Genomic DNA, 16,097 nt, shown 5'->3' on the forward strand with positions numbered 1-16,097 from the left:
GAGCCGACTGAGATGACAGCCATCTAATGTGTATGGTGGGCATCCGGCTAGGTCCGACACTCGCCACCCTCACAGATCTAGGATACGTACGTAATCAATATCATCAACATGGACAACCTTTTTATTTGCCTATACCTAGAATAAGGAGACCAATTAATGCACATGTGAATTTCAATAACTTTTCTATAGTTTATATGGCAGTCCTCAAAATGAAGTATCAGCACTTCTCTAGCACTACAGCGCCTTCAAAGCTTATCGCTGCTCCCAACCCCTAGATATGCAGGAACCTCCAACATGGTGACATTAGAGCGTAAGCAGTGCGACCCACTATCAAAAAATGATGGCGTATCCCAGTGAAATACATCGCTTTCTGTGATCAAAATAGCTGAAAGACCGGATTACAAGTCTCCAACAAGGCAAGAGTAGAAAGCCACTGACAAATCCAATACGAGGCATCAGCTATTTCGCATATAACTAATCACACTCATCTACAGTGGTACCTCTGTAAATGCCATGCCTTTACTGTTCTTAAAGGGAATTTGATGCCAGTTTTTTGCTACCCCACCAGGGAGCAGTATGATGTAGGGGCAAAGACCCTGACTCCAGAGATGTGTCAGTTACCGGGATGCTTGCTGCAGTTTTGATAAAATCCCTGTTTTATCTGCTACCAATTCTCTGAATGCTGAGGTCTGTATAACCCCGCCCACACCACTGATTGGCAGCTTTCTGCTTATGCACAGTGTACACAAAAAGCAGCCAATCAGTGATGGGGGCGGGTTATACAGAGCTCATGAATATGCTTAACTACCTGGCAACAGGTTTACTAGTCCTCTAATGATACTCTCCTGCTGATAAAACAGTGATTTTATCAAAACTACAGAAAGCAGCCCAGTAAGTGACACATCGCTGGAATCAGGGTTTTGTGTCTACATTATGCTGCTCTCCAATTAGTTGGTGTAAACCTGATGACATATTCCCTTTTAAATAATGTTTCAACAAGTTTATGAATGTAATATTTTTTTTTTTTTTTTTTTAAGGGCCATTCGTGATGAACACAAGAGAGGAAATTTCCAAGACCATTGAGGATTACCACTTTTACAAAAATGGATTTGAGAATGCCAAAACATGGAAATCTAAGATTGGAAACCGATAAACTGAGAAGATTATGTCGAGTTTTCTAACAATTCTGTTAAAAATCGAATAATGTTTTGGATTCAGGGTTTTTGTTAGTCTTAATAACAGTATATTCTGTATTTCTACATGTGATGCCAGAATATGTCTGTAAATGTTGAAGAGGAGACCAGGCGAGTACGAATGGATTTCCATTTGCATTCCAAAATGAAATTATTGTTACACATTCCTGGTAATAAAATAATAATCCCTTAAACTAATATTTCCCAACCAGGGTTCCCAGGAGCCATTAGCGGGGGTTCCCCAGAACACATCGACAAGACCTGTCCCTTTCATAAAAGGGAAGATGATTTCAATCTGTTCCGAGATTATTTGTAAAGCATTAAACATTTTTAATTTCTAACACTTTACACCATTTCTTGGTTGCTCAGTACAAGACCTATCCATGAGCCAGAGCTGAAGGTTACTGCAAAAATCACCTCTCCCTATGGAGGGTCTGCTGTTGGTTGCACATTATATGGGCAGCCAACCCCCAGTGATAACTGATTACAGGAGATTCTAGAGACTACCCCACCCCCAATGATAATCACCTCTCCCTATGGAGGGTCTGCCGTTAGTTGCTCATTATATGGGCAGCCAACCCCCAGCGATAACTGATTACAGGAGATTCTAGAGACTACCCCACCCCCAATGATAATCACCTCTCCCTATGGAGGGTCTGCCGTTAGTTGCACATTATATGGGCAGCCAACCCCCAGCGATAACTGATTACAGGAGATTCTAGAAACTACCCCACCCCCAATGATAATCACCTCTCCCTATGGAGGGTCTGCTGTTAGTTGCACATTATATGGGCAGCCAACCCCCAGCGATAACTGAATACAGGAGATTCTAGAGACTACCCCACCCCCAATGATAATCACCTCTCTCTATGGAGGGTCTGCCGTTAGTTGCACATTATATGGGCAGCCAAGCCTCAGCGATAACTGATTACAGGAGATTCTAGAGACTACCCCACCCCCAATGGTAATCACCATTCCCATTTTATCAAAAACCTGAAAATAGGTGTCCCGTAATCTAGACCGATCCATCCGAATATATATTTCCTATAAATGTTTTGACCAATGATTAAAGTGTTACAAGCTAGTGTCCGTGTTCTTCTATCCCTTCATATTGGCGTTACGTTTTTCCTCTATTAGCTTTGTCTGTACTATATTGTCCATAGAAACCCCCCCCCCCAAAAAAAAAAAAAAATTGTGGATTCCAGGTTATCCAGCATTAAAGAAGCACTCCAGCATTTTTTGCACTTCTTTTAGTCATTTTCATAAATCTGGCCCATTATTTCTGCTTTGTGTAAGAGTGCAGTGATGTAGTAGGCGATACAGATGCATAGTACCACCATACCCATCAGAACCGTCTTCCGTTTAGGAGGCAAGTCACGCCCCATATTTTCAGGCCACGCCCCTACTTGCAGATTACACCCATTTACACGCCCTCTTCTCACCACTAAAATATAAGCAACATTAACCAAAATTAATGTTACATTCTCTGACTTCTACAGTCCTATGTAACATCATAGATACCTGTGACAATTCTGAGTGCAGTTAATGTAGTAGATGTTACTTTCAATCCCATGTAACACTTATATCACCACCATACAATGACCATAAAATGGTAGACTAGATATGAGTTATACACAGGTGCTCGGTGGACCATATCTGTGTATAATGTACAGATGAATTTAGTGACTCATCGGGTATGTTCTTTCTGATTGTAGTCATTCACTTTCCTTTTTCTCCTCCGTTCGGCCCAGCCCATTATTATGACTTCTTTCATCTACATCTCTGCAGAATGTAACACACAGACTTTGTCAGTCTACAAAAAACACACAATGCTATATCATTCCACAGTAATGAAAAGAAATCATTGCCTCCAGAGTGAGGATAGGGTCACATGAGAGTACGTTTTCTCATTCGAATCGGGTGGATTATGGAAATCACACTCTGATCAGAGTGTGAGTATAGTGTGATCCGATTTTCTCGGATGCGGAGAAGATGCAGAAAGAAAGAAATTTCACCATCTTTTCCATTCGGTCAGTCCTTGGAAATCGGACTGCACTTAGATGGCATCTGAGTGCAGTCCCATGTTTCCCACACATTCATTGACTTGCATGGCCAAGTGCGAACCGAATATCGGATCAAACTAATTCGTGCTGCTTTTTTCCCTGAACCGGCTCAGTCCAAGGAAAAAAATCGGGACATGTGCACGGGTCCATAACATAGAATTGGTCCGAGTGCAATCTGATGTTTCGTCAGTATGTACTCGGAACGATAATACGGTCATCTGCACGAGCCCTGAGTGGTGGTTCAGGATACGGATCCAACCTAACTTTTATCTGCATCTTGATGAGATGAATACAGTAGAAAGGACTCGCTATCCAGGAGATTTTCCAACTCCTCTTGACATTTGGGAGGTCTCCCCTATTTCTAGGAGCGTCCGGTCTCGTGATACATGAAGACTCTGCTATATGCATTAGCTGACAGCAGGTCTATGTGCCGATAGGGCAAAGTGAGGAGACTCTGGCATTCTTAGAGGAATCATATCAAAGAGGAATGAAAATGGCAGACAACCCAAACATGGCGCATCAACTAAAACAGGAATACCCAACATACACATAACAACCTCTACATTATTCTTCAATAAAAGCCTGTGCTAAAATATACCATACAAGCATTAAAAAAAATCTGGGCTGATTCTTTAAAGTACATCATGTCTAGTTTGTGCATCAGTGTGATGCCACTGGGCAGGGTTTACAACTTGATTAATTTCCTGGAAAACTTTTTTGCCTTGTATCTAAAAACCCTAGCCAAGAAATGGTGTCTCGCTGATGCCCCACTTGCCACCTGGACAGACTGTCTTGCTATCATCACTGCTACGCTCTGGTCCTAAATTATTATTATTTTTTCAGAACTGTACATGTATATATTTTTATATTTCAGGTGTTACACTATCATATCCTTATAATCCCATTACCGATGTGTCCTAATAATAAAAATAAAAAATAATTGGAATCTGCCAGTCTGAGTCATTGTGTGCGGCTCATCCAGGGATCATCTATTTCAGGTATCTGATATAATAGAGATCTGCAAGATGTCATTTAGAAGAATACTGAAAAGCCATTGGCTATTGTGATATGCTAAGTCTCAGAATGGGAGAGGAGCCAAGGTTTGTCTGCCTTTACTGCCAAGCCCTGTATCAGATTGAACACACATGCTTCCTTGGACGCTGTGAAGAAAGTTTCAATACAGAGTTTGGATTACTGCTCCTTCCCTTCTTTCAGCCCTGAATTACCAAGACCACGATGGAGCCTCTGATGAGTCTAATAATTTCTTAGTAGAAAACTTTTGAAAAAAACTTTTAGAAAAAGTTTAGTTATTTATCTCCGTTCATTATGTTTCAAAAGAAAGGAAATTGCACAAATCTACTAAGGTCATCCGGCAACTGCTCCATTATGAGCCACTAATTACCATTTCTTACAATTACTGGTGGCTGTTATATTATTGTTTTTTTATGGGACTTTTTACCACCATGTGCATCATAATAGACTCCTGCAGCTGTACATTATCATCCAAGGCTTAACTGCGCACCAACATGACCCGGGTTTGGGGCATTCTTGTGGGATTTTTGCACCTCCTTCAAGCATTTGCCAATGATGGTGGGAATGTTAAGGTAAGGACACATTTCTATTTATTGTGTGCAACTTAAGAAGATGTAAAGTCTTGCATCTAAAGTTTTTGTATTTACTTAAAGTTTTGGACCCTGAGAGCTGATATGATGAGATGTAGTTATAGTCTTAAGCTGGTCATATAGGTGACATTTCTCTACAGAACATCAGCAGATCAAGCTACACTTGGTGAGATCTTCTAATATGTCTGCGGATCTCATTCTGCCAATGGTCTGCAGATAAATATCTCATGGTGTAGCCATCTTTAGGCTCCGTTTCTGTACACATAGCATTCCATATAACACAATTAAAGCACATTATTTACATTTCATACCTACATATAAAGAAAAAGGCATTTACCTACAGACGTCATAGGTTGGATTTACTGAACTGGCCTGAATTATCATATATTGTGCAATCTTACACTCCATTTAGTGACTATTATATGAGCTTTTTTGACAGTGAGGGTGATCAATGAGGGGAACAGGCTGCCCCGAGAGGTGGTGAGTTCTCCTTCAATGGAAGTCTGGACAGACATCTGAGATGGTTTAGTGACTCCTGCTTTGAGCAAGGGGTGGCCAAGATGACCCTGGAGGTCCCTTCCAACTCTTAAGATTCTGTGATTTAGTAGACGTCTGACTTCTTCCTCTTAAAATATTTCTCCATTATGCTTTCGCTCACAAAGGTAAATTTAAAGTTCTTCGACAAGCTATCTAATGGCTGTACAAAAAGAGAAAGTGGGAAAAGTCCAATAAAAAAGTAATTCTCACTTTATTTGTGCAAAATACTAAAATATATAAAAATCCATGAGAGCGGAGATGGAATCTCAACGCGTTTCTGGCTTACGCCCTTAGTCAATGCATTGTGAGGCATATCTTGTTTTTCTAAAGAATTATCTAATGGCTGTATACCTGGAGTACCGGTACTGCTTTTCCATTTAGTTTCCTTGCTTTCCACTTGTTATACTTCCAGTTTGATAGATGATCTTATTTCTTTAAAGCCAAGCATTATAAATGTTTCAGTGAGGAGGTCTAGCATTTCATTGGGACTCGGAACAACTTTCACATCTAGGTTAAAAGTTTGTATTAACAAAAAACTTGGCAATAAGAGATATCAGTATAGTTTTTAGATGCAACATATTGCTCCATAGATATGTTGCAATGTGGGAAAAAAAGAAAAAGTTTGCATCATTCATCAAGGAAAACTGATCACAAGCTTCCAAAGATTTCACCATCATTAATATTAATCATTGTCGTTCCGGTACTAAACAAGACAAGATAGAACAGTTATCAGTTACAAAGGTGGTTAACAATAACCATAGCACTAGTATATAGATATGGGGCAATGAAAAAAATATTTCCCAAACCAACATCTATGTGTAATATCTGGTTTCCAACAGAAACAAATTTTGTATTTTGATTTTTGTGTTTGTTTCTCAAAATGGTTTTTATTGAGATTATGTTTAATAGTCTTAAATATGGATGTGGTTATTCATCACTTTCCTATCTCATCCCATCTTTAGTTTCATGTACAGGATGAACAGTAGAACATGCTCTGAAGTCATCTAATATTTTACACTGTGTTTTACCTTACCATAAACTATGGGCCTCTATACATTATTGCATTTACGCCTTTCATTTATGCCTTGTATTTTTAAATTTGCACCTTTTTTAACCCCTCATGACCTTTTCAGTTTTTTTGTTTGTTTACTGGGGTTTCATTTTTTTTCCGTTTACCCATCAGATTAATTCATTTTATATTTTGACAGATCGGACTTTTATAAACACAGCGATACAAAATAGGTTTATTTTTTAAAATTGTTTTATTTTTAATGGGGACGAAGCGGGGGGGGTGACTTTAACTTGTGTTTTTAAAAAAAAAATGTCATACTTTTAAAAACTTAATAATGCCCTTACGGGACTTGAAGCTGTGGTCGTCTTATCGCTCGCTGTATATGCAGTACATGAGCACTATATAGTAATAGGGATTGTCTGGGCATATGCTATTGATGACCTATTTTTAGAAAGGGCCATGAATATCAGATTGGTGGGGTCCAGCTCCCAGCACCCCCCCACTGACCAGCCATTATTTACATAACATGCCCGGCTCCTTTCAATGTGTGGTGTCCTATGGATGAGACTATAGCTCAGCTCCTAGTCTCTTAAATAGGAATATACCCAAGCGCACACTTTAACAGAACCCATGAACTATGAGGGTGAATCAAAATGTATGTGCCCTTTGGGTGTAGAATTTATTTTAATAGACTTACAGAAAAGACAAATACATAATTTTTCAACATAATATCCCAGTTTTTCAATACACTTTGTCATCTGTCAACAAGTTTTTATGTTCCCTCATTAAAAGTTATTAGTCTGAGCTGCGAGCCACAAATGCACCACTGTCTTCACCTCTTCATCAGGCGTGAATCTTTGTCCTCATAGGGCTTCTTTCAGGGGATATAATCCACTGTCACTCGTCTATCCAATAGAATCCGTTCACGCGCACCCACAATGTGTCCTATCATCGCTTTCTGTACGAGGTCGCGGTCTCTCCAGTCACTGCTGCCCAGATTTGGACATATTACATTGGTCGAGTTGTGACTGCGGTGTATTCATCAGTAAGGCCGCCATTGTTTCTTGCACCGCAGTCACAACTGAACCAATGTAACAGGTTCAAACCTGCACAGCAGTGACTGGAGAGACAGCGACCTCGTACAGAAAGCGATGATAAGACCATGCGGCAAACTGTAGTTTCAATTAGAGATGAGTGGATCTTTTGAAATTCAAATTTGCTGGTGTCACTGAATATTCCCCAAAAATTTGATTCATGGCTAATAGATTTTAGTGAATCTCAATACTGGAAAGCTTGTAATTGGTTCGCAAATGCATATGGGGTAGAGGAGAGAGAGCAAGGACCCCGCTGGCCATACCAGCTTACACTTTACAGGAGAGAGAGAGAGAATCCCGGTGACTATAAGAGTTTACACTTTACAGAAGAGAAAGAGAGAATTCCGGTGACATTAAGAGATTACACTCTACAGGAGAGAGAGAACTCCGGTGACCATAAGAGCTTACACTCTAAAGGAGAAAGAGAGAACCTCGGTGACCATAAGAGCTTACACTCTACAGGAGTGAGAGAGAGAACTCCGGTAACCATAAGAGCTTACACTCTATAGGAGAGAGGGAGAACCTCGGTGACCATAATAGGAAGAGAGAGATAGTAATCTGCTGACCAAAAGAGCTTACACTCTAGAGATGGGATATATTTACCCAGTGACTCTGGAGATGGAAAATGACTCAATGATAGAAACTGTGCTCCACTGAGAACCGCTGATCTGTAATGGTCCAAGTACTGACGACCACTGTACAAGGTATGATAATCCGCTAGATGTCATAGCTGTAGGGCATTATGGGAGGCCCACACGGAAACGCAAAATGACATGAACCTGCTCTCTAATGCTTCAGCAGTGTGGGAAATTGTGTTGGGCAAGTTTTTTTTTGCATTCCACGATTGGAACATGAAGGTGTTCAAATTTACGTGAAGCTGCAAATTTCAGGAAATTTAACTCAAACTCGGTCCGCGGAGGATATGAGAAGTTGTAGTTATACTTTTGAGATGTTACAACTACATAAGTGTAGGGTCAGCTATCACATTGTTCTGAATCAGTAGCTTTGTTAGGGTTATAACCTCAGCGTGCATCCTCTCAGCTTGTCTACGACCTTTCAAGACATTACAACTCCTTTACAAAGTAAGATGTGCAGGTTTTATAGGGCCGGCAGCGCTGCAGTCCTCAACATCTGCAGCAGTAAACATTCCAGACGTGGGTGTGAAATCACCACTCACATTACCAGACAATGGCTGCGATAATCAAAAACGTTTGTGCTTCATAGTAGGTTTGGACTTTTAAGACCTTTTTTGGATGTTCAGGACATTATACTATTCTTGGCAAACAAAGAAATACAAGTTCCTATACAGATCATGTTATAGATGCAGATCTGAAATTTTGTGAGATATCTGGGCTTGAGGAAAGGAATAGATTGCTTTATTGTCTGTAAAGAATAATAATAATAAAAAAAACAAGGTACGGATGTAAAAGGTCCTCAACCCAACTGCGCAACCATATTTGTTTCAGGTTGTTTAGCATCGATTGACTTCTTGTTGACATGCCAACATTTCTTAAAGGTATAACTCACAGCTAAAATCCTCTTTTGTGTACCCTTCTAGAAGACACTGACTTTTCATGGGGGGGATTCTGTTTCTGACCTCCCTCTATCTGCCAGAGCGGAGAGCCAGTCAGTATAATCTCATCTATACTGTACATTACAGGGAAGGATTTTTATTTAAGTAGCAGCATGTAATAATACACTTCTGTCTAAAGGCTATTTCCCCTCGTTCACATTACCGTATTTTCGATCGGAATGCTGTCTGTGAAAAAAACGGATCAATGTTATTCACTGGATCAGTGAAGATAAACATTTTTTTTTTCACTGACCAAGTCTGAGTGTGAAAAAAAAATCGCGGCATGCACCAGTTTCCTCCGAAAGTTGGATGAGACTCACCCATTCAAGACTTTGCATTGCAATTCTGTAACATGGGAAACTAAATGATTAACAGCTGCAGTAAAAAAAAAGAAATATATACGTATGACAAGTGAGAAAAAAATTGTCCCAAGTTTTCTGGATGAAACTCTGAACAAGTTTTTATCCTGTCATGTGAACCTACCCTGACAGTAAGTCCATGGCCCCACTAATTAATTTTATTAATTAATTTCTCCATCTCTTCTTTTTCTGGCATCGATGGGAATCGCACTGCACTTATGATGACTTATATGGGTGCATGCAATCCGAATCCAGAATACTGTGCTTTTTTTTTTTTCAGTCCGATCGCGATCCAATTGGAGCTGAAAAAATAATGCATATGAGCACAGCATCCTAGATTAACATTGGACCGAATGCAATCAGATTTTTTTTTATCAGATTGCATTCATCCGATTTAATCGCAAGTGAGAGCGAGCCCTTAGGTTGTTGAAAATGAACTGGCAACATAATTTTCCAGCTCAGTACGATTATGACGATTTGTACACTTTTTTTTCTATTAAAATGGGCATTCCCATCTCCAAGATCCTATCCCAATATGTAGTAGGTGTAATAATAATAAATAATATTAGCAAATACCTCCAATTATAAATGTGGTATAGTTCTTTTGATTAGCTATGTCACTTACCCCATGTGCAGGGCATTACAGTAGCTTAGGTATCCATGGTTATGACCTCTCATGTAGTGACAGTTAGTTGTTAGTGGTCGAAACCATGGATACCTAAGTTGCAGCAATGCCCTGCACATGGGGTAATCAAGTGAATCAGAAGAACTATTGACTTTATTGATACTGTCCTGTGTGGATTCCACAGTGGAGATGCATTAAAAATTAATATGCATTTTTAATGCAGAATTTCCACATCTAATGTATTTTTATGAGGAAAATCTGAACATAAAACTCAGCATACCCGCAAGAGAAATTGACATGTTGTGGATGTGAAACACGCACCGCAGGTCAGTTTACACTGAGATAAAAGAAAAATCACAGCGGGCAGGAGATTTTTGTAAATCCCATCCACTTTGTTGGAACATTAGAATGCTGCATTTTTTTGCACAGCAAAAATATGCAGCATCAATAAAACATTGTGGAAATGTAACAATAGTGGTGAAGTTTGTTAAAAACAAAAAATTTAGTGTGTGTCACCATTTTCTGAGATTTTTTCTATCCTCTGTCTAGCATTTACTGTACAGGTTTATTAATTTTAGTAGATCAGATTTATATTCACCCAGCAATACTAAATATGGTTTTTTTTTATTATTTTTATTTCACATGTAAAGCGCCATGGAATAAATGGTGCTATAATAATAATAAATAATATAATAATAAACAATAATTTTGTTATTTTTAATGGGAGATCTATGGGGTATAATAGCAGTTACTGGACCTAGCTTGGATTGCTGCTGTTTGTCCATTTAAATGCCAGCGTCAACCACTTACTTGATGGACGGTTTGCACGCAATTGCGGGGTGTCAATGTTTTGTTATGGCAGACAGGGTCCTCGTGAACGCCCCCATGGCACCATCTTTGTCCAACTGTGGGAGGTTCATTTTGGCTATTTACAGTGGGTACGGAAAGTATTCAGACCCCTTCAAATTTTTCACTCTTTGTTTCATTGCAGCCATTTGGTAAATTCTAAAAAGTTCTTTTTTTTTTCCTCATTAAAGTACACTCTGCACCCCATCTTGACTGAAAAAAAACAGAAATGTAGACATTTTTTCAAATTTATTAAAAAAGAAAAACTGAAATATCACATGGTCATAAGTATTCAGACCCTTTGCTCAGACACTCATATTTAAGTCACATGCTGTCCATTTCCTTGCGATCCCCCTTGAGATGGTTCTACTCCTTCATTGGAGTCCAGTTGTGTTTAATTAAACTGATAGGTGTGTGCCTTTCTAAATCAAGTCCTGTCTATATAAGACCTTGCAGCTCACAGTGCATATCAGACCAAATGAGAATCATGAGCTCAAAGGAACTGCCCAAGGAGCTCAGAGACAGAATTGTGGCAAGGCACAGATCTGGCCAAGGTTACAAAAGAATTTCTGCATTACTCAAGGTTCCTAAGAGCACAGTGGCCTCCATAATCCTTAAATGGAAGAAGTTTGGGACCACCAGAAGTCTTCCTAGACCTGGCCATCCAGCCAAACTGAGCAATCATGGGAGAAGAGCCTTGGTGAGAGAGGGAAAGAAGAACCCCAAGATCACTGTGGCTGAGCTCCAGAGATGCAGTAGGGAGATGGTAGAAAGTTCCACAAAGTCAACTATCACTACAGCCCTCCACCAGTCGGGCCTTTATGGCAGAGTGGCTCGACGGAAGCCTCTCCTCAGTGCAAGACATATGAAAGCCTGCATAGAGTTTGCTCAAAAACACATGAAGGACTCCCAGACTATGAGAAATAAGATTCTCTGGTCTGTTGAGACGAAGATAGAACTTTTTGGTGATAATTCTAAGCGGTATGTGTGGAGAAAATCAGGCACTGCTCATCACCTGCCCAATACAATCCCAACAGTGAAACATAATGGTGGAAGCATCATGCTATGGGGGTGTTTTTCAGCTGCAGGTGCAGGACGACTGCTTGCAATTGAAGGAAACATGAATGCGGCCAAGCACAGAGATATCCTGGATGAAAACCTCTTCCAGAGTGCTCTGGACCTCAGACTTGGCCGAAGGTTCACCTTCCAACAAGACAATGACCCTAAGCACACAGCTAAAATAACAATGGAGTGGCTTCAGAACAACTCTGTGACCATTCTTGACTGGCCCAGCCAGAGCCCTGACCTAAACCCAATTGAGCATCTCTGGAGAGATCTGAAAATAGCTGTCCACCAACATTCACCATCCAACCTGATGGAACTGGAGAGGATCTGCAAGGAAGAATGGCAGAGGATCCCAAATCCAGGTGTGAAAAACTTGTTGCATCATTCCCAAGAAGACTCATGGCCGTACTAGCTCAAAAGGGTGCTTCTACTCAATACTGAGCAAAGGGTCTGAATACTTATGACCAAACATTTCTACACTTCTGTTTTTTTTCAGTCAAGATGGGGTGCAGAGTGTACTTTAATGCGAAAAAAAATGAACTTTTTAGAATTTACCAAATGGCTGCAATGAAACAAAGAGTGAAAAATTTGAAGGGGTCTGAATACTTTCCGTACCCACTGTATAAAGCAAACGATTAAATGGTTGCAGACTCAAGTTTACTCTGGGAACTAAAAAAAAAAAAATTTAACAAGTGATCATTTTGTGTAATTTTTTTACTTTTTCGTTTTTTTATTATCTATTCTATTTGTCTATATAGACAAATTTATTAAACTGTAACATGATGAATAGTTGATGCAATCTTGGTGTCTTGGTGCCCAATTTGAAAAAGTGACTAAAAGAAGCAAATCACAGAATTCTCTTGCCACATTTATGAAAAATCACAACTTAATTTGGGAGAACCAGAATAAAGTGGAGATGAAACACTAAATATTGGGCAGTTATTTCAAGAATTTCTAAGGACACAATATGACAGAAAAAAAAATCTTGAACTACTCAGAGGAGTGAACATCGGCTTTCTTTCAACTTCTGCTTTAAGTGGAATGTGGGACTTGAAATGAGGAAAGAAGAACAAAATGCCGCCCAAACCAAAATTACTTAACGTTGTGAGAACTAGAACAGTATCGGAGAAAAAGGATTCTCACTTTAAGGCCATGGCCCCACTATCAGTATTCAGTCAGTATTTTTTCTCAGGAGTGGGAGACAAAACCAGGTGAGGAACAATCAGAGAAAAGGTAGAATAGAAACAAGTCACCAATTCTGCATTTATCACCCACTCCTGGTTTTGTCTCCCACTCCTGAGAAAAAATACTGACCGAATACTGACCAAATACTGATAGTGGGGCCGTGGCCTAAGCCTTGTTCAGATGACAATGTGTTTGGTCTCTGTGCTGTCCGAGTGTGGAACATACTGAGCAAAGTCACTATTCTGGTTAGTTTTATGGATGAGAATAGGCCATATAATAGCTGACAGCTCCTGCAATTCGCAGACTGGCTCAATAGTTTGTAGGACGTCTGAACTCAACCTAAAAAAATGCTATATACAGAAAAAGATGGAATACACTTATTAATTACGGTAACTAACACTTCTGCCCAAAATTAAATGGTATATGTCATCAGAAAAATAACCTATTATTTAATTAGGGCTGATATGTTAAATGTATTTATTAAATATTTTTGATCTTTTTGACCTTTTGATTTTTTCACATCAATATTTCTATTAAAAATTCATAGACTGACTCAGACCCCATTTGTTTGTGTAGAAGTATAAAGTGAGCATGATCTAATGTTGACAAATATGATTGTGAAGTGAAGGGGTGGAGGTGAGCTGTGACGTCGCTTATTGTGAATGATGGCTGCTGTGTCATCTCTTTTTTAGAGATGTTACCTTTCATTGTTCATCCTGTCTGTGATGACAATGAGACTGCTGACAAGTCATCTGCACAGAACAGGAAGTATGAGTTGGGTATTAGGCTTAGAAATTGCAAGATTTCTGATTTATTAATACAGATTGTGATGTAGAATATTGAAAAAATATTATAAACAACATTTAATAAATAAAAAAAATTCTACATAAAAACTAGAATAAAATAGGTCACTTTCTGATGACATATTTCCTCTCATTTATTTATACATAAAGAATATTTACAATGTAAAGAAAGCTAATTGTAAAAAGGTAATATACCGTACATTTATCTGAGCTTGTATTTACGTGATGCTAAATAAAACTTGTGGGGAGAAAAAGCTCATTTTAAATCCCCAACAGTAATTACATCTTCAACACTGCAAAAAAGCAGTCAGAAAAGACTTGATAAATGCAACTTCATGTTCAAGAATGTCGCAAATAATAATCAAGTAAAAACAGTCGCTCCAATAAAACTATGCCCCCTTTTTCAGATTTCTATACAAACTGAAGTGACGCAAAACAAATTGAAAAAAAACCTTGATAAATAAGATGAAAAGCAAAAAAAGTAAAAACACTCCAAATGTCACAAAATACATAAAACATATACTCATTGGGTCAAGTGTGGGTTAATAAGAAATAATCCAATACTTACTGTACCTCCCAGACTAGTTGCTAATGGCTTGCTAAGGTGTCTCCATCTCAGTCTTGAGCATCAACATCCGGAGTGGGACTACACCCTTCACAATTGTACAAAAATGTGAAGGCTGCAGTCGATCAGAGTCATTGATTGACTGCAGACTGTACATGAGCCCCCACCCCTCTTCTGATGTTCGTGCCCCAAGACCGACGAGGGACACAATAGGAAGTGCAGAAAAATAGCGTCATTCCAAGAGGTGAGTGTCGGAAGGATTTTTTTTATAACCTCACCAATAAGGGGATTTTTCAGACTTGTGACTGCAGATTGGCAAATCCTGACAGTTTACATTATGCACACTGTCAGGGTTCCCCTCAATTTCCAGAATGAGCAGGTGGGCACGTGGCCACCAATATGCGATATATATTCTGGCGGTCAAATGACGACTAGATGCTCATTCACTTCTTTGAATTGAACTTTGACTGAAGCAGATGAGACTTTAGTTAGCACTGGATCACCTGCTGGATCTGGAAATTGAGGGGAATCTTGACAGTTTACCTAATGTTGAGTCAAGATTCACCAATCAGCAATCACATAGTGTAATTGCAAAATAGTAGCTCAACCCCAAAAAAACCCTTTAAGAATAATTTAAAGCAGTGGAAAACTACTTTAACCTTTGCTACAAATCAGTCCTTGTATATACAGCAGGTGAAATAAGTATTGGACACGTCACCAATTTTCTAAGTAAATATGTTTCTAAAGGTGCTATTGACATGAAATTCTCACCAGATGTCGGTAACAACCCATCCAATCCACACCGGAAAATAAATGAAACCATAGATATCCATAAATTAAGTTATGTGTAATAATGAGAAATTACACAGGAAAATAGTATTGAACACTCTTACTGAAATTTAATAGTTTGTACAAAAGCCCTTGTTGGTGATGAAAGCTTCAAAACGCCTCCTGTATGGAGAAACTAGTCACATGAATTGCTCAGGTGTGATTTTGGCCCATTCTTCCACACAAACACTCTTCATATCCTGAAGTGTCCGTGGGCTCCTTCTATGAACTCTGAGCTTCAGTTCCTTCCATAAATTTTCTCTTGGATTCAGGTCAGGTGATTGGCTGGGACATTCTAGCAGCTTTTTCTTCTTTCTCTGAAACCAGTTGAGTTTCCTTGGCTGTGTGTTTGGGATCATTGTCTTGCTGGAATGTCTACCCTTGTTTCATCTTCATCATCCAGAAAGATGGCAGCAGATTTTTATCAAGAATGTCTCTGTACATTTGTTAATTCATTCTTCCTTCAATTATATGAAGTTTGCCAGTGCCATATGCTGAATACAGCCCTACAACATGATGTTTCAAACTCCAAACTTCACTGTTCGTATGGTGTTTTTGGGGTGATATGCAGTGCCTTTTGGGCTCCAAACATTGTGTGAATTATGGCATCCAAAGAGTTAAATTTTTGTCTCATCTGACCAGACTATATTCTATAGAGATCATGTAGTGGTTTTCTTTTTGTTGGTTAAAGACTGGTAGCTCATGTTAATAATGTACAGTAGTGGCG

General features: G+C 39.2%; 2 protein-coding genes across 3 annotated transcripts in view; both read left to right on the forward strand.

Annotated features, from left to right (window-relative positions):
- Window positions 1-4,202, forward strand: part of PIR (pirin) — a 76,610-nt gene extending 72,408 nt beyond the window's left edge. For both annotated transcript variants that reach the window (XM_073668064.1, XM_073668063.1), the window contains exon 10: window positions 1,038-4,202. In XM_073668064.1, the coding sequence (XP_073524165.1) occupies window positions 1,038-1,153 (116 nt within the window). In that variant the 3' untranslated portion in view covers window positions 1,154-4,202. The remainder of the gene's footprint in view (window positions 1-1,037) is intronic.
- Window positions 4,203-4,394: 192 nt separating this feature from the next.
- The window catches only part of VEGFD (vascular endothelial growth factor D), a 140,734-nt gene continuing 129,031 nt past the window's right edge, over window positions 4,395-16,097 (forward strand). Inside the window, exon 1 of the mRNA XM_073668065.1 lies at window positions 4,395-4,860. Within this exon, the coding sequence (XP_073524166.1) occupies window positions 4,783-4,860 (78 nt within the window). The 5' untranslated portion in view covers window positions 4,395-4,782. The remainder of the gene's footprint in view (window positions 4,861-16,097) is intronic.

The sequence above is a fragment of the Phyllobates terribilis genome, unplaced genomic scaffold (assembly GCF_046119375.1).
Source record: "Phyllobates terribilis strain yellow unplaced genomic scaffold, ASM4611937v1 Scaffold_2__4_contigs__length_985480577, whole genome shotgun sequence".
NCBI lineage: Eukaryota > Metazoa > Chordata > Amphibia > Anura > Dendrobatidae > Phyllobates > Phyllobates terribilis.